The sequence below is a fragment of the Equus asinus genome, chromosome 1 (genome assembly GCF_041296235.1).
Source record: "Equus asinus isolate D_3611 breed Donkey chromosome 1, EquAss-T2T_v2, whole genome shotgun sequence".
Lineage (NCBI taxonomy): Eukaryota > Metazoa > Chordata > Mammalia > Perissodactyla > Equidae > Equus > Equus asinus.
Genome location: NC_091790.1, coordinates 190,986,197 through 191,009,570, shown reverse-complemented (window position 1 = coordinate 191,009,570; position 23,374 = coordinate 190,986,197). Strand labels below are relative to the sequence as shown.

The following is a 23,374-nucleotide window of genomic DNA, read 5'->3' as shown; positions in this document are numbered from 1 at the left end:
TAATTGCATTAGACACTCATATATACTTTTCCCTTTTGTCAGTCGTATTTTCTCATTCTTCTACACCCTACGTGACATGCACATGCACTTCTGTTTTTTTCTCCCTAAGGCTAGATAGTTTTACAATTAGTTTAGGTTATCTAAGACTTTTAGAGTTCCTTCCATAAAAGTCACTGATGAATTCGATGCTAAACACATGGTTGTTTTCTTCAAAATATAACTAAAATGTACTTGTTTCCTCTTCACTGTCTCTGGTCCTCTTCATTTCCATAGCAGTGGGTACTTATTTATCATTACAAAACACACAAACAAAATTACTGGTGATTACTTGAACTCCAAGAGGATAAAGTAGAAGAAACTGGAGAGAAAGGAGCAAGAATAATCATAATTTGGCACCCACTCTGCCTTAGTGGATGAGTTAGGAACATTTATAGGATTTAAGTAATCCTTTCAACTCTCCTATAAGATTTAGACTTGCTATTTTACAGATGTGGACTCTGAGGCTCAGAGAGGTTAAACGATTTGCCCAGTGTTCCACAGCTTGTGGCAGAGATAAGATTTGAACCCAATCTGTGTGAGTCCAAATTACATGTTCACTTTGCTGTGCCAGCGCTAGAGGGGGCTCAGGAAGACTCTAGCATAATGGATGGGGTGGGTCCCTGTGTAGGGCAGGGCTGAAGAGGAAGCCTTAGAGTGTTTACCAAGATTCAACCTTTGGCATGCTTCTCCTTCCCTGGTTCCTGCCCCAAATGTAGACTATTTCTCCAAAATATGGATCCAGCCCTTTGTAAGATTTTAATGAGAGGGTCTTCTACTAATGGGACATCTCTCTTTTGTCTTTCACAGCAATTTTGCAGGCAGTAATAGCTGGTGATCTTATGAAGGTAAGATATCTTCCTACCAAAACTTCTGGTGATTCTTTACAGAACTTTAAATCAACATCCTTTCTCACCAAATTTTCATGATCCCGTATATCATTTATCATCCCCCTGCCTGTGCTGGCTGAGTGGAAAGAGGAAGGATGTTCTTTTGAGAATTGAGCAGAGAGGTTGAGAGGAGTCTTCACAGCATCTCCACATTTCCTAACAGCAAAGGGTTTGTGCAAGGGCACCATGCTATTTGCCGTGATAAGTTAAAATGGACTACACATCTTCGGGATGTCGTGCACACAGTGCCCAGGGTTCCAGCTCTCTAGAAGTTGATATTTGAAAAGTTTAAAGGTTGCCTTTCAGACAGGTCTTGAAATGAATGCTTCTGTAAGAAGGACCTGGACAACACCCAGAAATGCATTCTCCAGGCCAGAGCATACCTCTTCCAACATTCTTACAGTTTTGTACTTTGGAAATCGCAGTTAACCGAAGAAGATACTCTATCTGATCCATGTTGAACATTTTAATTTGTGCTTATGTTTTCTGGTGAACTTCATTAAGAGGGAAGGAAGTGGTCGCTGCCTCTAGAGTGGATATAAATATTCACTTCAGACTGCCTGCGTTCAGATCTTGGCTCTGCCATTCGCTGTATGCGTGCCTTTGTATAATTATTTAATTCTCTCCGTGCCTCAGTTTCTTCATCTGTATAATGGAATAATAATATTGCCCCCTCTCTCTGGTTTGTTGTGAGGATTGAATGTAATAATATCTGTAAAGCTCTTGAGACCGTTCCTGTTACACTCTAGAGTGCTATTTCATTAATATCATTATAGTGTTAGTCTGTGTTTTTTTAATAGCTAAACAGAGTGGAGAGACACATATTTGTTATAAAGTATAATACAGTCTGTGAGTATTCTAAAAGCTATATCTGGTCCCTTATCATTTTCAGGCATCAGGACTTTTGACTGCCCGTGTATCCCTGTATAGCCCACACTGGCATTGTTCTCCTCTATAATATAGGCAACTGCCTAGGGGCAGAGGCTATGTCTTACTCATCAGCCTATGTAGTATGGTGCCATTGCAGATCGAGAAACCAAAAGACTTAAAGCTGAGAAGCACTACCTTGTAGACAACTTCTTTTGAAGAATATCTGTTGAATAAACTGAGGAGTGTCTGTGTAACATTTTCAACAGGTTACTAGCAGAAAACAAAACGTGAGAATGTTGCAAACGTCTCGATAAACTGCCATGTTTAGACTCACATTCCTGGAAATGATCCCTGTGCCACTGTCCAGATCATCGTGTTACTAGGAATTGTTACCCACGAGAGAACAGTGCTCTCTGAGTAGTATAGCTATGAGTTCCATGCCATTTCCCAGCAGTGGATTAAACTGATACTATCCTATCTCCCTACAAGGTCTTACACTAGATTCTATGGGAAATGAAGACATGCGTAAGACCTGATCCCTGCCCTTGCAGAGCTTCTAAGCCAGAAAATGTTGTGAACTACCATACACTTGAAATCTTTTCATTTTATTTTGTATATGCTTTAAGTCCAGCAAACAGATTTTCCAGGTCCTGAGTGCATTATCACACTTTTTTTGTACTTAATATAGAATTATTTGAGATATGGGAAATCACTGTATCCGGCCAGTTATGATATTACATGCTCTGTTATAATTATTTCCTAAATGGCTAAGAAATGGCTTAATACCATATTTACTGAGAGATGAAATATAGGGGCTTCAGTTTTTCTTTGTCACGCTTTTTCCTTCTTTTCCTTCCTAAGTAATTTTCTTCCCTTTTCTTTCTTCTCAATCTTCATTCATTTCTATCTTCCATGTAGAAAGTACAATAAAGATTAAATACTAAACTGGTTGTGTGTGTGTGTGTGTGTTTGTATGAGGGGGAGAGAGAGAGAGGGAGTGAGAGAGCATGAGAGAGCATGCGAGCAAGTGAGCAGAGAACAGAAGACCGAGGAGCCACCACAGCGTGGGGGCTCTCAATACTATCCACTGCACATTTGGGCTGCATAAGAGGCCCACAGACTAACTTAGTGTTCAGTGTCTAAAAACTCCACAGGCAGGCAGAATCAAGGCAGCTGATGGCTCAGGTCTCTGTGGCTTTGTCGCACCCCAATCCTTCACAGCTCTGCCCACAAAGAGAGTGTCATTGTGAGACAATACAGTTGAACAGAACAGGATTCACTTAGATTTTTGTGAGAAACCGTTAGTGACGTCTTCCTCTTCTATTGCCCCACAGTTTAGGGATGAACGTCCCCATGTGTTCCTTACCTTCATTCAACTGCTGCTTTTTGATCTCTTTCCTAGGAAGGCTTCCATGACTCTTTCCATTCCCTGCTTTATGCCTTCCTAGTGTCTTACAATAAACTCATCATGTTCCTCTCCATTACTGTCTATTTCTTCATACAGCTGTCTCCCCCATGGACTGTGAGGTCTTTGAGGCCAGTGACTGAATTATATTCATCTTTGTTTCCCTGGCATCTGGCACATGGCAGTTCTGTGGTTGCATTTGAGTGAAAACATGAACTATAAGTTTACTCTTTGACCTCAGGAGATGTTTGACTTTTTAAGTAATGTTGTGCCATCTAACTTCTTGGTGGTAGAACACATTCCTTTCGCTTATTACCTGCTGGGTTATTTGATTATTATTTCTCCTAAAACTACCTTTTAGAAGATCCAGAAAGACTCTTCTTGTTCTGATATATTGAAATTAGGAGAACAGGGACTCACTCACGCTTTCTATAATGTTCAGAATTTCATGAACTTAAACAATATCCTCATTTAGACACCTTAATCTCAGGCTGCAAAAACCTATTCTCATATTTTGGTATTTTGGGTTTCTACTATGTCCTCTGAATCCTTTTGGTTCTCATCTTGCAGATCATCTCTGACCTTGTTGGGTATGTGTTGGATGATTAACAGAAAGCATGCAGGCTGGGCTGTGGGTCTGGATGGAGAAGGGAGTCGAATGTGTATGGGTGTGTATGCTGTATGCATGTGTGCAGTGATCTCATGCAGGAAAAGGGGAAGCAGCTTCTATATTTGGTAGCTAGGTTCATGAGAGATTGAACAAACACTAAAGGACAGGAAAGGAGCTTAACTCCCAGATACCAAGCTCTTCCTGCCAACGGCCTTAACTCTTCTCTCACTTGAAAATACTGAGCCAACATCAGGAAGCTTTATTCTCTTCTCCATCCTTTACTCCCTTGGGACAGAGACCAGTGCCCAGAAAAGAAAAAGAGAAGACAAAAAACAGAAAAGAAAGAAGTAACTCAGCATGTTTCAGGTTCCTTAGGCTGTTCAATACCCACATACCCTCTCTGGAGTTAGGTGAGACACTGGCCATCTATTTGGGTGATAACGCAATCCAGGATTGTTACTTCATCTCTTTGACTTTTTTTCTCTGTGTGCTCTGAGGCTAGAAACATTTGTGGTTTGGTATGTTACTCTTATTTTATCACAGGTTAGCTATTTTCCTTGTTCTTGACTCTACCTGAGCATCTTTTCATATGTCTCTTTTTCAGCTAATAGAAAGCTATAAAAATGGAGGCAGTCTGCTAATTCAGGGACCAGACCACTGTTCACTCCTTCACTACGCAGCTAAAACCGGCAATGGAGAGATCGTGAAATACATCCTTGACCACGGTGAGTAGGCACAGTGAGCCAGGGATCACTTATCCATGAAATAGGTTGCATTTTCTAAGTTGACTTTCATCCAGGCTGTCTTCAGAATGGTGGAAATGCTCTCCAACTTTTAGCTGACTCTCCCTGTTTATTTGAGGCAGCTAGGATTGCAGACCACTGATGCTTATGAGTCACCTTAACCAAGCAATTGATAGAAATGATTTTCATGTCAAGGTCTTTGTAGGGTATTTTTTGGGCCAATTAATTAAAAAATAAAAGACAAAAAAAATCCAGCCTGGCATAATGAGCTTCATTGTTTTGGGAAGAACTTTTATGTTTTGGGAAGTTAATTGATTGGGACCAGGTACCTAATCCATACTCGTAGCTGATCATTCTGAAGATTAATGAGCATATTTTTTTCCATCTTTCTAGTTTCTCGTTTTTTTGCTGTTTGAATGTCATTCATCTTTTTTAACTCAAGACACTTTATTCCCTTTGAGAATATTTGGTCCTCTCGTGTCCTCTGTCACAGGCCATGCTCACCCTCTAGGCAGCTTCTGAACTACATTTCTAATTTGACGTTAGATCCTTTGCTGGAAGTAGCATGTACTTTAGCATCTTCCTCTAATAGTCCTTGAGAGGCGTAAACACGTGATGAATACCAAATCTTGACCGTTACTTTCAGCTTCTCATGCTTACTATAGTGTTGCTAGAATAAAAAAGAAGAGTAAAGGGAAAGACATCTGCCTGGCTTGGCTTTTTTTGAGGAAGGAGTGGAACAGTCTCTAGCTCTGCTGGATATAGGTACACAGAGATCCTGGAAGATGTTCTGTGAGCCCTAGTAGTGAACCTGTGGCCTACTGGCTTTGCATCCAAATTCAGGCGATAAATACTGAGCATATTAGTAGGCATTCACATACCTTTTTGCTCTTCTTTTTCGTCAATTCAGCAAACATGTCTTATTCCATTCATTCATTCATTCATTCAATCATTCAACAAATATTTGTGGAGTGCCTAACAGGAACCACCTGTGATAGACCAACACACACACACACACACATGCATGCATGAAAATAAAATACAGTGACTGTTTTGGAGGCTAAAGAAAAAATATAATCTTATGTATAACTAAATTTACAATAGTTGTATATAGATGTCTTAAGTCCTATTGTAAAGCCACAAGTAGTTAACATAGCTGCCATTTATCAAGCACGCGGTATATGCCAGATCTTATACTAACCTCATCTTATCATTTAATCTTTACAAGGACCTTGTGAGGTAGGTGTTAGACTGTCAGTCCTATTTGACTCACCTTGCTTTCTCTTTAATATCTTGTCACCATGAAGAGTTTGCTTGAACCTTTGGCCTGAATTATGGTGGAAAGAGTGGTTTAGGAAAAGAAAAGTGTGCTAAAGTAGGCTGATGCTCTTTAGAGGATTTCTTTCCCCTTTGTAGCCTGGGTTGGATAACCCCAAGCCTGGCTGCGCTGGAAAGCCTAGGTAGGTAAGTTGTATTCTTGGTGCTGTGTCTGGGGTGTGCACCCTTCCATCTCCTACTCCCCTGACCATTCTACCCCCTGCGATTAAAGCATTCCTCTTTGGGCAAGACTTACAAAAACAATGGTGGCATAATTTCTGCTTGCTGCTTCCACCAAAACAAAACTCAGTTGTTGAGAGGCAGAACCAAATGTGAGAACTCAACCCCACGGATGATGCATAAAGTTGTAAAGCTTCTATGGTTATTTTTCCCTTAATAGACAAGATCTCAGGATTTCTACTGCACAAAATTCAGGCGAGCTTTAGATATGTACTGTTACTTTATTTGCCTTTAGCTCAGGTTTAAAGTACTCCTGGTTGCTATCTTCTTCATCCTCAATCCTTTCTCTCTAGTTTGCCGTTTACCCAGTGAGACTGAATTCCTGCTTGCATGCCTTAGGCTGTTCGGTACCCACATACCTACTCTGGAGCCAAGTGAGGCACTGGCCATCTATTTAAGTGATGACATAATCCAGGAATCCTCTCTCCTTCTCTCTTTCTTTACCTTTCCTGAAGAACTGGTTTCCCCCTCCTAGTCCTAGGATCCTCTCTGTGTCAGTTATCAGTTGATGTCTCACTTGGGCTCACTCAGGAGGCTGCAGTGAGCTGCAATGTTGACTGAGTCTGTATTTATGGACTCTCTCACGTGTTTGGTACTCTCAGCTCAGACAGCTGGAATGGCCTGGATGCCTGAGCTTTTCTCTACCCCTGGTCTTTCATCCCAGGCTTCTTCACAGCATGATGGTCCTAGAGTTCCAGGAAGGTGAGAATGGAAACTTCTAGACATTCTTGGGCCAGGCTGGAAGGTTCTGCATCATCTCTGTGGCATTATGTTAGCTAAAACAAGTCACAGGGCCAGCCCTGACCCAAGGGATGGGGAAGTAGACCCCACCGCTTCACAGAAGGAGCTGCAAATAATCTGTGGCTGTATTTAATCTACCACCCTCCCTTACTCATCATCTTCTTCAGCTGAAAATAATAACCCTACTTTCTCAACATCCTGCACTACTGACTCACCTGGAATCCCCTGGAGCTCTGCTTCCCTGTTTACCTTTGGTTCTGAATCCTAAGGTTGCTTAGCAACAACAATTCCTTAACTTTGCAAGTTCTTTAACAATAACAGTTTCCCCCCTTAGCATAAGTATGTCTCATGCAATATTTGAGATATGCTGTTACTAAAAAGAAAACCAAAACCCCTTATCTCAGTTGAGTCTCCCCAGGAGCATGAGTGATGAGGCGTAAGATGACATTACTCTGACAGTGCCGATTTTCACTTCCCCAAGACTTCTTTTTCCACTGCCTTAAATAATAGGGCCTCTAAAAGCCCCTGGAACCCAAGTTCACAGGGGTTGGCGTTTCTAACCCCAACTGTACACATACTTTGCCTGGCGTGAAATCCAGCTGGCACATGAGTCTCTTACTGCTTTGACCAAAGCCTGACATTCCAATACTAAACTAGTTTCTCTTCGATCCCCAGTGTCTTTTGCAAAGAGCAAATCACACAGTACAGCACTCTCTGTGAAAACTGAAGGACACAAAGGAATTTGTTAATTTCTTGGGGAGAGGGTGCTTATTTTTCCAGTTTTTCAGGTTATATTTTGTAAATTCTTTGGCTTAATATTTATGCTAACAAGAAAAAACTTGAGATTTCTGTAATCACCTCCCTTTCACTCACAGGCAAACAGTTCCCATGGTCACAGGAGGCATCCTATACCCTCCGAGCCTTGCCGGGATCTCCGCTGTGGCCAGTAGATACGTGAGAGAAAGGCTGTGGAGGGAGCGAAGCACAAGCCATCTCTTCTGTTTGAAAATAAAATCTTATTATGCTCTACAGTCCAAAGATCACTGTATTTTTGATGGATGGCAATTTTTAACTTTTTACTACTATAGTCAAATAACGGAAACTAAATGGCAGTTGATTTTTATTGAAATTAGTATTTATCAATCTGATAGGCATTGCCAATTTCATTCTTAACATCGATCTCATTATTTCTACTTATTCAGGAATGTGGATGTAAAATCTTTTCACGTAAGCACACTGATTCACTAGAATCCTTAAGAGTGAAGCACTTCACTCAGCCATTTTGATTGTTGTTTGTTTGTCTTAATATCTTTGGTTGCTGATACCATTTATATTAACCTGTGCATTTGGGGATTGAAAACTATCTTCGCAGAACCATTCATCTCTTTTAAATCATAGAAACCCCTTTAAATTATAGTCTTCTTGAAGTCAGGGACAAGTATATGAAAAATGTGACCCTTTCTCTACTCTCTAATCTCCTGAATGTGACCTCTGCTCAGTGAAGTAGTCTCTCCTAATTTAATAATGATGATGGCTCTGGCGTTTCCCTGGTCTGACAAGGAAAATAGCCTCCCCCAAGAGGCCTCCGTGAGGCTGAGATTTGAGGATGCATACCAGACTGTGGCTCTGTGTTTATTAATTTAGCGCCAGATTTGCAGGAGATAGGTCTCATCAGTTTGGAAATGAAATAAATAAGTGAAAAAAAATAAAGAAAAATTTATACTCTGCCAAAGATTGAGACGGACAGCCTTCCCAATCTGGAATGCTGCAGATCTCTTTGTAATTTTTAATTTTTTTTAATTTGTCTTTCCTGTGGCTTCATGTTATATAAATGCTAGAAACTGTTCCTAGACCTGATTGTAAAGATGCTTTTAAGGACAAGGATTCTGAGAAATCAGCATGCCCCTTCCAAGGTGGTTGACTGAAATGGTATGTGGCTTGTGTCCTTACTCAAGGATCACCACCCCCCAGTCACACCCCCTTACCCTCTTCTTCACTGGTTATTTATGGTGAGCAGTGGGGTGGGCAATCAGGAGGACACCTCCTGAACAGGAGTCGTGAGACATTAGTTATTCTCCCAGACACCACATTCAGCAATGTATTTCTCTTCTAAGGGCTCTTTTAGAACCAGGCTAGGGGGCTGGGGGCATGAGATGTGTGGTATGTTCTGAAAAGCCACAGGAGGCTTGAAGTTTTTTCATCCTGCATCTTCTTTGGGACTTTTTCTCTCAACTACGCAACATGCTGTTTTCCTTTATGAAAAACGGGAGTTTGGGTATTTGGAGGTTTGAAAAGAGAATGGAGGAGGAAGACAGCTAACAATTCCGTGGGGACAGGGTGGAGAGGGGAGGACGCGGAGGGATTCCAGCCGAGATCCCCCCAGTGGTTCCTGCTTTTCAGCTCCTTTCAACCATGTTTTTCACCCACTCCCTCCTCCCTCATTTACCCCTCCCAGAGACTTTTGTGTTGTTTTGGTCTTTTACCACCCTGCACATTTTGCTCTTTTGTTTTTATTCTCTCCACTCCTACCCCTTTGCCCCCTACCGTGTTTCCTGATAGAAATCTCACTCATGCATTTCCTTTTTGATTTCAATGGCTTATTTTGTCTTCCCTCTTTTTCTGCTTTCAGTCTTTCTTTTCTTTTTTTTTTACCCCCCTCACCCCCTTTCTGCCTCTGGTCCCCGAGAGAAACGACCACCATCCCGCTGGGACAGGATGACGGTGCTGTGCGAGTTCCCAGTGCCAGCTCTCCCCACATCTGTGCAGCTTTTGTCCTGGAGCAGAGGAGGATTTGGAATGGTCTGTTGGCAGCGTCAGGGAGACTAATGGGAAATGAGGTCTGGAGAGAGAGAGGCCACGGGGAGGTGGAAGGAACGGCAAAGGGGATTTGGATGCCTTGGTGTGGGAAGCAAATTAAAGGAGACATGTGACAAAAGACACATCATATATAATACAAGTACAATATTGATGATAAAATTGCACCAGCAAGAACTGGGGTATCCAATGGAAGAGCCTCGGGAGCAAGCACTGGGCAGCAGACCTGCCATTTGGAAGTCTTGACTACTGACTACGTGTTCGCTTCCTCAGGTCGAGAGATTTGTGAAGCTTTTGCTTCCTTTCTTTTGTATTCCCTGGCCTTCACGCAAATACTGGTGTGTACATCCCCTTATTTTTCAGACCATTTGCCATATAGTACAGTCTCTTGAAACCATGTTCCTTTTATGGATCTTTCTCAGAAAAAATATGGTATTGGCTGGGATCCACCTTGACTTTAAAATCTTAAATTCATTAAAGGAATTTAATTCTGTCCTACGTGCTTTTGAGAAAAAGTTATAGTAATAATCACTGCTAACCTTTATTGTTCTAAATGCTTTATGTGTATTAACACGTCTCACTCGTACAACAACCCTACATAGTACATTCTCTGATCTCTATTTGACAGGTGGTAAAAACTGAAGCAGAGTGAAGTTAGGTTACTTCTCAAAACTCGTGCACAACATAAGATATGGGCTCTGCCCTCCATATTCCTAAAACCCAGCAAGGGAAATGAAACACGGCTAAACAACCATAAAGCAGGGTGGTTCAACGTGAGTATTGTATGCAGGGTTCCAGTGACGACTGGTGCAGGGCTGTGGAAGGGCAGTGATCAGCTTCCTCTGAAAGTTTCGTGGAGACATTTGCACCCGTCCCTTGAGTAGGATTTAACAGTTGTTTTCTGGTGCAGGTCAGCTGCAGGGTGGAGTGTGGACATTGTTGTAACCCCTGTGTGGGACAGAGAGCCAAGACTTCCTTTTACGTTCAGGGAAAGATTGTGAGGTCACTGCTGACAATTTAATGGTATTCCTTAGGGGAGATGGCATAGTACCTCCAATCAGAACATATATATATGTTAAATGTAAAATAAGCCCCAAACCCAGATGTTCACCATGGATATATATCAAAAGAATTCCATCATCTTTATTTTTTTTTTAAAGATTTTGTTTTTCCTTTTTCTCCCCAAAGCCCCCCCAGCACATAGTTGTGTACTTTTAGTTGTGTGCCCTTCCAGTTGTGGCACATGGGATGCCACCTCAGCATGACCTGATGAGCGGTGCCATGACCGTGCCCAGGATCTGAACCAGCAAAACCCTGGGCCGCTGAGGTGGAGCGCACAAACCCAACCACTCGGCCATGGGGCCAGCCCCCCGTCATCTTTATTTTTTCTCTCTTTCTCCTGTTCTTGCCCTTATTAGTGAGACTCAAACTAACTTTCCCAAAATCATAAATGCTATTCTTTAGACTTTTTTCCTTCAAGAGAATTTTTGTGGTCTTTGTTAATTATTTTTGTTTCTCTGGCCAACTCCCTTCTCTCCCCCAATAAACAATCTTACACAGATGCTACTAATCCTCACAGGGTACTGTTAAACAGTATGATGCACTATTAAAAAGAGCTCCCAATGGGTCACTGAAAGTACAAATAGGGGGGGAAACTACAGACTTGTCTTAGGCTGCATTCGGCACACACTCCTCTTCTTGTTTCCTCCTCTGTAGCCCACTTCTTGCTAGCACTATGCAAACATGCTTATTTTAAGGCAGGTTAAAAAAATTATTAGAACATGTTCCTGTACTATTAAAAATAGCTCCCTACTGCTATCCATGAGCGGCTAGCTGCCACCCTTCCCTCTTCGTTGGCTCTTGGCCTGCCAGTGTTCAAAATGTTCTGCTATTTTGTGATGATGTGAGTTGATGGGAAGATAAGGAAAGTTTGGGTTAAGCCCATCATTCCAGAGCTATTCCTGAAAGCTTTAACTGGAGTTTCTTTAGATATTAATTAAGAGCAAAAGTGTCTGGTTTTAGTCTCAGCATCTCTCTCTCTCACCTCTGTCAGCTGCAGAGGGTTAAAGGAAGAGAAAGAGGAAATGATAGTGACTATAGACATGCCTGCCTCATGAATTGGATAATCAGCCCTGGAATTGTTCTGGGTTGGCTGCATTTATAGTGATTCTGGTCAGAAATTTGAGGAGCAACGCCCTTTCTCTTCCTTGTCTCCACTTCAGAGTGTCAAACAATTGGCATTTTAGCACCGATTGAACTGCTTCAGTGTCCCCTCACTTGCACGGAAGTTTGGACCCCTGAGTCCATGGACCCGCCATGGGTGCAGCTCCGAATAACAGTGCTCAATAAAGAAGAAGAGGAGACAAAGCATCTCTTGCCTAAATATTTGTGCAATTAGCAATAATGATGGCTACAGACTACTAGTGAGGCTGGGCTGCTCACGTTCATGGGATTCCTTTCAAAATGAATGGCTCAAAAGATTCACTGAAGGTGACAGTATCTTTTTAAGAGGACTGCTGGGCACTGTAAGCCTTCTTGCTCCTGACCTGTGGAGAAGGCCCTGTCAGCAATTGAATAGGCCTGGAGTACTTGGTTCTTGGGACATATAATTTGAGTCAACAAGTGGCTTCAAATGTAAGTGGGAGTGAAGTGGTCCTTTTACATCTGCTTCCTTCGCTGATGTTCCAACATCTTGACTTCGTGTACCCTGCTGTATTATGCAGAGAGTAAAACACTTAATAATATCTAAAACTTTAGACATTGCGTGTAGTATGCCAGCCACTGTTTTAAGCACGTAACTTCTATTAACTTATGAAACCGCACAAAAATCCTGTGTGATAAATATTATCAATCTTACTTTACATATGCAATAATCAAGGGACTGAGAGATTAAATGAACTTGCCCAAGATCTAGTCAATGGCAGTTCAAGCTGGAATTTTGAGCAGAGGAGGTACAGCTCCAGAACCCTCACTCTGCAGGATCGCACTAGACTGCTTTGCACTTCTTTGGGGGTGTGTTGGGGGGGGGGATTATCATTCATATTTCCTTAGAACCACAGAACTGAGGAACAAAAATAAGTGAGTTAAATCTTTGTTGAATCCTTAATATAAGGTAGATGCGAGAGGGATATGAAAAATAAAAGTATTCTTATGCTCAAGGGATTTACAATAATTTGTTTAAGGAGACAAGGCTTACAAATGAAAAGAAAATACATGGTACAAGGGGAGAACCCAGTCAGAGTTATGGGAGTTCCGAGAAGGGATAGAGTCCTTCTGTCAAAGGTGTTCTTTTCAGAGGACATCGTCACAGACTGAGCTTTAAAGAATGTGAAAGATTTGAGAATGTGGCTAGAAAGGGGAAGGCTGTTCTGGATAGGGAGAGTGGGAAGAATGAGCTTTTAGAGCTGAGAGAGCCTGAGAAATATTTGGGTGATGGTGCAGTTACCAGTTTAGCTTGTGTGAAAAAAATGGAACCTTGGAAACAAATTGAGGGAGGGTGGCTCCAAGTGAAAGACTGTGAACTTCAATGTTTAAATACTCAGGGCTAAGTAAGAAATGTGATGAAGTGGAAACCTGGAAATCCAAATGACGTAAGACCTTTTGATTTTTCCACATGTTAATTACGTTCCAGGCAGAGACCTCCTAGGAGGCCTATTTGTCAAATAGGACAAACAGGAGAGACAAATAGGACAGACACTGCAAAGGAAGATTAACCTGCCTTGATGACTAGATGTGAAAGAGAGCAGGCAAAGATGATGATTTAGCTCTTGGGTGACTGGGAGGATTGTGAAGGTCCCATAACATCTCAGTCATCTTCTCGGCCAGTGATGTTCATGATTGGAAAGTCCTAACCTCTTCTGCCATTTTTTCTTCTTATGTAATAAGTAATCACATAAGTAAATTTTCAATGATAATGATATCCAACAATGTAGAGAGAAAATCAATAGGATCATATTTCTAAGACTAGAATGTTCAATACCTAAAACTGTGTTTGGCACTTCCAAGTACATCCATTCATTCAACCAGACATTTAAGCATCTGCTTGGCACCAGGCTCTATGCCAGGCACAAAGGAAGGACACAGTGGCAGACAAGGCATGGGCCACAACTTCAGGGAGTTTTCCAGAGTCTCACTGTGCAGAGTAACACATCAGAAGGTGATATTAATATGGTTTAAATGTCAGGATCAGTAAGGTGATCATATACCCCACTTGTCTGGAATAGTCTCAATTTGGATGATTAAATTATATTACCCTCCCAATTATAGGACATAGGGTTAGTACAGAAGTGAGGGAGTACATAGGCAGGACATTTAATGCAATATTAGGAGTGCGGTCATCGGGGGCTTTATGGAAGAAACGTGTCTTATCTGATACGTGCAGGCTAAATAGGGGAAGGAGTTGCAGGGAGAGTTGGGAGAAAAGCAGTGGGGCAGAAGGTAGAAAGGTGGACATGCCAAGCAGTTTTTGCAGATTGAATGAATGAATTAGTGAACAAATAAAACACTGTGAATGCACAAACTCACAGAACAACTTTTCACTTCCTAATGAAGCCTTTATAATCATTTGATGTTTATGCATAACATTTCTTCCAGGTCTTGGAAGGGAAACTTTATGAAAAATAGAATTTTACCCTATTTCTAAAATAAGGGTATTGGACTGGATGATATCTCTGATCTCTTGTAGCGTTAACATTAGACTGCATAAGACCCCATCCCCACCAACCTGCCACTGGAGAGTGAGAAACGATCCTTAAGCCCACCTGATTGTCCCTTTCTCCCAAGGTAGCCACTTAATTATTTCTCACTGATTCTGCTCCAATTGATTTCATTTCTTCAGCTTTATTGAAAGCTTCTCGAAGGCAGAGCCCTATCATTCTTTTGTAGCTCCCATTCTGCACATATTGGGTGGTGATCGGGAGATTGGTGACAGGGAGGCAGAAGAAGCCTTTCTTTTTTGGCGGCGAGGGGGGAAGTGGTCTTATTATCACTATCACCAAATGACTCCTGTTTATTCAGTTTTCCAAAGCATTTTAATTCTGTGACTATAGACTTTTTTGTTAGTGGTTAGTTTTTTAACTTATTTTTGATGGGCGTCTTGCTTTCCTCCTTATTTAGGACCTTCCGAGTTATTGGATATGGCAGACAGTGAAACGTGAGTGTTGCCTTTCCTTAACAGTCTAGATTATTTTCTTCAGAACGTATCTAGGAAAAGAATGTTGTCTATGGGGCATACAATGGGTAATTTTAATTCCAGTGATAAAAAGTCCACTTTCAATTGTATTTATAACTGTGCAGAACTAATCTTCTGAATGAAAAGTTACACAATAAAAATCAATGATGTGTCATAAATGATTGCATGCACAGTCATTGCTAGTCATTATTTAGAACTTCCTACTTGCAAGGCCCTTCTGCACTGGTGCATGAGAGGTCTAAATAAATATATTTACCTTTTCATTTACTCTTTCTCACCTGGGATTTGTGAAAAAATTAAGCCCTAATGCCCTAAGGTCTCCTTTGGTGTAATGAAGCCTCTTTGCCGAGTCTTGAATGGACTAAGTTATATACAACAATTGGAAAACTGAGAACATGGTAACTCCAACCATTTTCATGTTCTGTGATTCCGATGAAGAACGCTCTTTGAGAAAGTCGTCAGCTCTGGGATGGTCCCCAGACTGATAATGCTTGTTTTCAACTTTCTTATTCCTAGGGCAGCAAAATAGCTACTACTCCCCCAATAAGAACAAAGAAAAGCTAAACATCTAACCCTGAAAGCCATATAGAGCCACTAGAGCACTTCAAAGAACTTTGAAAAAGGATAAAGATGGGCAGGGTGGACTGGGGTGGCTAAGCAGGTATGGAGGAGGAAAAGTAGGAATGAATAGAATGGAGGACCAGTGGGAAGAAGGCGTCTAGCTATGAATTACTAGACGTGGAAGAAACTGTCCATTGCTACAGAGAGCTTGTCTTCATACTGCGTATCCTATTGGCAAGGTTGTCCTTTACCCCAGTTTGCCTTCTCTAAGGACTTTATTTGATTTCCCATGAAACAGTTTGGCATTAAGCATCTTTTCAATTTTTGACTCAGAATGGGAATATCCTCCTCCCTATCCTGCCTGTTAGAGGGGGGAAAATAGCCACATTTTCTTCTGTGCTTCCCTGACTGAGTGGCTGGCTTCACGCCTGCTGCCTACAGGGGAGAGCTCTGTTTCCTGAACTCTCCAGATAACCTCTGTGGCTGCCCCTCCCCTTCCACCTGCCACTCATGTGGAATCAGCAGGTAGGGCAGAGTGGGTGTTGGCTTGGGCCTTTGAAGTTGAGTTCCCACAACACATTCCTCTGAGGGTCAGATGGTTGTCTACCAATCACTGTGTGATGTGTCTGAAGGGTCTGGTTCTCCATTGCTGCTCCCTGTGTACTTCATCTAGTGTCCCTCATGCTCTGCCCAGATGTATCCACAGAGAGAATTGCTTCACATGTTCAGACACATCTACGCACATCAGTCTATTTAGTAGTGTCATTAGATATTATCTAAATCAAACATTAATAGTTTAAAACAGGAGCAGTCAGCCTAGTTAACCAACAGTGTTTGAAAAAGAGGCTGGAGTTAGATTTTATGGTTAGTTGATGACTAACTCAAGGCATTTTTAGATACCCCCTTGCCCACCTCCTCAGAATGTGCCCTGCAGCCTTGGTCTCAGCACAGATAGGGAAAGAGGCCAAGGAGCACAGGACATCAGCAGCAGGGGTGGGATGCCACCCTCGGCCCCCTCCCTGCCACCCCCACTCCCACCCCCATCCCCTTTATGGGTGGTTTCCCATTTCATCTTTGATTTAGGGGTGAGACTGCACTGCACAAGGCTGCCTGCCAGCGGAACCGGGCTGTGTGCCAGCTTCTCGTGGACGCAGGAGCATCTCTGAGAAAGACGGACTCCAAGGTAACTTGATGAGCAAGTGCAAACATCTTCCCGCTGGGCAGGATCGCCGGCACCATTGCCTTCACTTGTGCCCACAGCAAAGGCATCCTTTCTGTGCTTATGGAAGTGCCTGGGGCTTTGGAAAAAGGAGGAAAAAATAAAGTGCTTCATTTAGAGAAACTGCAGTTTAAATGTATAAGCACAAAGGGTGGGTGTGTGCTTGCCTATGGGGCTTTCTAAACTTCTGGATGTGCTGGGACTTCGGGGTTCTCCTCCTGCCGAATGCCAGCAGTGAAATTGTGGGGAGGTGGGGTTCAAAGCCCTAGGAGAAGGGGTCAGGACAGTGTTCAAAAGACATTGGCCTGGCTACAGAGAAGACCCTTTAGGATTTCTCCTTCAGCTACTTAATCCGGGATAGTTTAAAAATCTATGATTTATTTGACCCCATATATGAGTGATTACCAGTCACTCCCAGGATGGGAAATCAGGCAACACCATGAGTTGTTCCAATTTACAGAGGACAGCCAAGGAAAGGAGTGAAAGCTGGAGTAAAGGAGTTGTTGTAACTTAGCAACTTTGACCTAGGACTACAGCCCTTGGGGGAGAGAGAGAAGTTAATACAGATCAACCCCACAGAGGAGCCTGATAAACTCTGAGAGTTTTAGAGTACCTAGGTAGACTCCAGGAAAGGACAAGCCACTTAACTGGAGAGGGTTGCAGAGAAGAATTCTAATATATAGATGCAGACTTCGTTAAGCAGGTACCGAGTAACCTAAGTTTTGGGCCAATGAATGTAGGCAAGAAAAAGACAGATGACTTGGAAGCCTAATATGACTTAAACCCCATTAGACTTATTTCAGTGATGAGCATCTTATACGCAATTTTCACCCTGAAGTTTTCTCAGACTGCAGTGCCCATCGTGAAATAACTTTTTCTCTTATGTGGACCTTTTTCTCCTTTCTGAGCCAGTTACATTGCATTGCATGAATCCGCATCTCCTTTGCAACCCACCAGATCCTTGCTCTGTGACTGAAGTCCTGGCTGCCTCAATTCCTCCTTGGGCTATCAAACACATTAAACTGTGTCCTGGTTTCCAGCTGGTCTGTTACCTGTCTGGTTAGCTAATTGGGTATATGATTTCAAACGGCAGATGATTGCTCAGTGTGATATTCTTCCCAGGTGATATTTACACGCAAATGCTTTGATATGTAATCTGATTGAGAAACACAAACCATATACACAGGATCAGTGGAGGCTTTGATTTAAGGAAGAGTCTCGGCCTTGCTGGGGCCACTCAGACTACAGCTTATTTCTACACAAAAGCTGGTCTTACACTCAATTCAGATAATACAGTAAAAGGAAAGGGAAGAGCAACATGAAATAGAGGGACAAACAAAAGACTAGACATGTGACCTGGCCCTTGAGCACACTGCTCTTTTTTTATCTATCTGAGTTTCTGAATCAGATGAATGGGCTTGATGTTCCTTGAGATTTCTTCCTATTTTGTGTTATGTGTATACTTTTTATAAAAATGCAAACAAATAACTTTATTATTTTATGATTATAAATATAGTGTATTCTCACATAGAAAACTCTAGCAATGCAAAAAATACAAAAGTAAAAATTGCTAGAAATCCCACTATCTGGACCTATATGTTATTAAAATTTTAATGCTTTCTCTTCACGTGTATGTCTGTTTTTCTCATTTTTTTAAAGTAGATAAAGTCATACTATATGTGCTATTGTATCACTTTTTACCCAAAATTATGTTTTAGAGATCTTACCAGTTGAAGTAGTAATATACTTATGCTTCCTCCTTTTCAGGAATCCTTTAATTTTTCCATTCTGTAATTTGATGCTAGGTGAAAGCAGAATATGACAATTATGACTGGATCTTCTCTTGGAATTTTTTGGAGAGACGCAATATCTTAAGAATTTCTCTCGATAGAACAATTCCTTAAAAAACGACTCAAAGGCCCACCCCAGTCCATCTCTCTGAATATTTGGAAGCTAGGAATTCCAACCTCGTTAATATTGATGTAAAGATGAGATAGTCTACTAATACTGTAAACAAGTTGAATAAAATTATTATAGGAACTTTAACGTAGTGGTTAAATGTTGAATCCCAACCAAGTGAGTAAAATTTTAGAAAGCGTCCAGAGCCATTGTTACTTCCCTTTAATCCTTTACCCCACATACCCTTTTAGGCTACCAGGAGTCAGCTTAATTGAAGTCAACACTGTCCATTGCAAGAGCTGAGATGGAGAATGAGAAGTCTTTGATAATTTTTGTAAAACTCTTATGCATTTATACATGGAGCTATTTCTTTGGTATGATGATACTGCTTCTACCCTTTCCTTAGAACTTAATATCACTTTTTAAATGGATAAAACAGTATCATTGAACAAAAACTGGAAGTTTCAGGAGTGTTAAATAATATCTGTAAACATTCAAGAGAATAGACACCCTTCCTCCTTTTATTGCTGACTTCTATTCATCGACCTCGTTTCAAAAATATCACGCATGTGTGTGTATGCAAGTATACATATAGCATTATAGTAGGCTGCAAGAAATTTTATGATCATTTAAAATGATGTAGAAGAACATTTAGTGACATTAAAAAGTTTGATATATTATTCAGTGAAAAATCATGTTACATTACAGTATATTAGCAAAGTATGGTTTTATTTTTATAAAAATAATTATTTATATAGCTATAAGAAAAGGTGAAATAATTACTCGATGGAAGGTTTACAACGGTTATCTTAGTGTAGTGGAATTACTGGTAATACTACGTTACTTTTTGGAGAGATGAGAGTGCTAAATTGAGGAGAACTTAACTGAAGTCTTTGAAACCAACAAAGAAACCCTTTAAGGTCGTTTATGAGCACTCCTTCCTCTCAGGTTCTGCTTGTCGCTTCCCAGAGTTCAGTATAATAGAAAGAGTCCGAACTAGAAATCAGAATGCCTGCTTCCCTATTTATCTATTCAGTGATTTCTATCCGCCTTCTTCCACAAAGGATCAGAGTGCCAAAACTCACTATGCCACAGTTTCCTGTTGGGCACTCAGTTACTCTGTGAACCTTCGTTTCCTTAGATATAAGCCTCACCTGTCAAAAGTGATCATCTCTTTCTCTTGAAGTTACCTGCCTCACATGTTTGATGTGATGCTCATATAAGATGATAGATTTCAAAGTGTCTTGTGAACTCTAAAACAGTAAACATGGAAAGATCCTTATTAGTGAGTAGTCTTTGAGCAGCTCTGTTTTGTAATTTTGTGGGGTTTTTTTTGGTCTCATCCCAAGTGTTTGTGTCTCTTTCTTTTTCATTGTTACCTATAGGGCAAGACACCTCAAGACAGAGCACAGCAGGCTGGAGACCCAGATTTGGCTGCTTACTTAGAAAGCCGCCTGAACTATAAGATCATTGGCCATGAGGACCTGGAAACTGCTGTTTGACCCTGATAGACGGGCGATGAGAACCTGTGCGAGCATATCACCTGTGCCCTCCCAGCGATCGGGCAGCTCCCCTGGAAGAAGCCGATGGAAACCATAAGTCTGTCTCCTGCAAGAATCTATCTGAGACCATGCCACCAATTTTAAGGGCTCCCAAGATGTACAAGAGAACAGATAGCCCACTGACGATGAGGCAGAATATCTGGATGTGTGGAATACGAGTTCCACGAAATTTGGTCCTTATTGCTTCCAGCAAGTAGCATGAACTTCTGTGTTCACCTGTATAATTTATTTTAAAGATTCAAAGGATGTTTGTATAAATGGCACTGCTCCCTCCTCCCTCTCTGCATTCATCTTTCCCCTGTACTGCACAATTCCACTGTGATAACCCATCAATTGAAAAAATATGATATGATCTGTTCTCTTTACATGCAGTCTTTGAAGACCACAAGACTATCTGAAGGTCTTTTAAAACCCTCTGGATGTCCTGCAGAAATATAACTGTAAAACCGCTTCCATTTCCAAGACTAAATATACCACGACTACTTAGTGACTTTTTGCATGCCTCCTCCCCTCCCCTATCCCTTTTCATTATATAGGAGCTGGGAAGTGCCACATGGATAATGTCAACTTGTGTGCTATATCTCTGAGGTATGGTGAGGTGGCATGGGAGTTGTCTGTGTGCAGAGGTACCTCAGAGAGGTAACCCAGGGGCAGCCCAGGTCACAGGGCTGTTGCCAGTAGCCATGAAGGACTGGGTCAGCTTGGGCTGTTTGTACAGCTCCGTACTGCCTATGTGTAGCCATCTTTGCCTTTTGCTGCAATAGAGATGAGCAATGGATTAAACAAAGGCCCGTAGCTAGTTTGCAGAACCACTCAATTTTAAGTGCTGTTTAAATTACAGAGCAGAAAACCATGTGTGGGAACTGTGGTTACAGGAAATGGAGCACTAGGACAGCATTTACTTCTAGACTTTTTTGAGTGATAATGGAAAGCAGGCTGATCGACTTGAAATAAAACAGCAAAAGCAAAAGTAGCAACATATGTCAAAATAACTCACTTAAGCAAGGAAGCAGTCACTGGAATGTTGCACAGAGGCTAATAGGTATATACTCTTGGGTACAGTGGTGAGAGGGGGCCCATTTGAGATTTTCCTTCTAAGGTTTTGGTTTTCATTACCCCAAGTAAGCTGGTCCCAAGGACAGAGGCTTGTTTTATGAATTTCACTACCAGATTTCTGGGATGCTGGATCTTTTTGATGGATGCCTCACCTATTACTTGTCAGGTTCCGAGGTCATACCTGATAGCACTATACCCCCACTTTTCATGTATGGGGTAGTCTAATATATTCTTTTCTCTATTTTCCCCTACCAAAAAGTTCTTAGTGCAGACCACTGTGGGAGCCTAGCTAGAAATATCTCTCTGGCAGTGGAATTGCAACTTCTAATCCTGCCACAGATCAGTTGGTATTTACGGGTACCTCTATTAGGGACTCTTTGATAACTAAAATATCAGGAGAAAAAGTCTTCTAACTTTCGGTGAAAATATCTACTTGACTTGAGTATAGTTCAGAAATGAAAGTGGGTGATCAAGGGTTTTGCTTCATACTAAAACTGATGTCTTCTGAACTTTCTTACATTTTGCTCTTAGACACAAACAAAGTGTTTCCCTAGTGTTTCTGCATGTGAACATAAATGATCATTTCTCCACATTTAATTTAAAGGTCCAGTGATGTTGCGTTGCTTTTCTGAATCACATTTGGCCTCATATCATTTTGAAAGTACAGGTAGTGATATACTATATTCAGTAGGAATAGCCTCTCAGTGGATGGGGACTAAGTCTCTCCTTAGTCGTTCCAAAACCAAATTGTTGGCATTATTTCCAGCTGTGGGAGAATGGGTTGGTTGTGAGTAATCTATTTCCATATATCAGTCTTAGAAATGGAACTATCTTTTGGGTTTTATGGTGAGGGAAGGAGGGAGTACAGTAGATTGTTTCCAGAAGCTGGAAAAAATATGCTCCAGGAGAATTTAATCACTGGGCTTCTATTGGGAGTTTTTCAGTTGGTGGAACTGTCAAGGAGATGCTGTGATGACAGAAATATAATCCTTAAAACAGACTGGAATCTGGCTTTGAATGGTGCCTTCCATTCCCCAGATAGAGCCAAACATTTGACCACGCAGTCAGTTACCCAGCTGCCATTGGTGTGATGGAGGAGTCTATTTTCACCAACTACTGTCTCATATTTCTCTGTGATGCTCAAAGCAGCCCAGAGAAAATTTAGGGTACAGGTGGCTCTGGGCCAATTCAAATAGCTCCAGTTGAAGTCACAAGTAAATTCCTGGTATGAAAATAGATGAGGTACTGACTACTGTAGGGGTCCTGGTACATTTGGAAATCATTCCAAACTGAAAAAAAAAAAAAAAAACAAAAAATATTAAAGTCCTACGTTATTGATGGGGAGTGATATATGACCAAGGCAAATATCTCTTTGAAAAAGCAAATACCCTGAGGACCTGGGCTTTCCAAAAGAAGAACATCAAAAATGAACAGAACAGTTATGTATTTAGTGGCTTAAACCTTAAATCTACCTCCTGCGACAGTTTTATTTTTAATTGATCACTGCGTGTGACAGTCCTGGGCTTTAGAAAGAGCTAAGACCATATGCTCCAGGAGTTTCCAACTCAGCGTACATTTATAGTATCCCCTTCAGTGGGCCACCAGGAGTATAGAAGCAAATGGTCTGGCCCTGGTCTGAAAACCCACATAGCTTTGAAAGACTGAAAACTATATACCTATAGAAATATTTTCTACAAAGCCTACTGAGACAGTATTGCAAAGAGTGACTGACTAAGCTGACCTTCCTCTGTGTTTGGCTTAGAAGAAAGCCCTTTGTGTGGTGGCATTGTCTGCTCTGGGATTCCATTTTTAGATTAGGCGGATAGAGGGATGAGAAATGGAGTGTTCTTAAAAGACAACATCACATAACCTTAAAGTTAGTCATTTTTGAAGCCTTATATTCCAGTATTCCACCTTTACTGAAATAGAACCCCATTAAGCTGTGCTTTATCACATTCAAGGACTTGAGAAAGAACAGAAGCCAAGAAGGGAATAAACACCATGGCTGGGAATTTCGCTGTAAGAGTTCTGATTATCTCTATAGAGGTTATACCCTAAAACCAACACAATTTCTGAAACAGAGAATTTAGCTGGTGAGTACACAGCCATGAAATTAGTGATGACTGATGGAAAGCCTCTCATCTCCAGTGGCCCCCCCATCCTTTCGTCATAGCTGCCCTCAGTGCTTAGGCAGATCTGTCTGCACTGAGAGATACTCAA

At 41.4% G+C, this 23,374-nt stretch overlaps 1 protein-coding gene across 6 annotated transcripts in view; it reads left to right on the top strand.

The window, feature by feature from the left end:
- The window catches only part of DGKI (diacylglycerol kinase iota), a 429,721-nt gene extending 407,275 nt beyond the window's left edge, over positions 1 to 22,446 (top strand). For 4 of the 6 annotated variants that reach the window (XM_070514279.1, XM_070514275.1, XM_070514273.1 and 1 more), the window contains 5 exons: positions 847 to 884; positions 4,416 to 4,536; positions 14,782 to 14,818; positions 16,502 to 16,601; positions 19,922 to 22,444. In XM_070514279.1, the coding sequence (XP_070370380.1) occupies positions 847 to 884; positions 4,416 to 4,536; positions 14,782 to 14,818; positions 16,502 to 16,601; positions 19,922 to 20,038 (413 nt within the window). In that variant the 3' untranslated portion in view covers positions 20,039 to 22,444. Of the gene's footprint in view, positions 1 to 846; positions 885 to 4,415; positions 4,537 to 14,781; positions 14,819 to 16,501; positions 16,602 to 19,921 lie in introns of all 6 variants that reach the window. The other 2 variants (XM_070514291.1, XR_011504777.1) reach the window with 2 other exon arrangements.
- Positions 22,447 to 23,374: the final 928 nt, after the last annotated feature.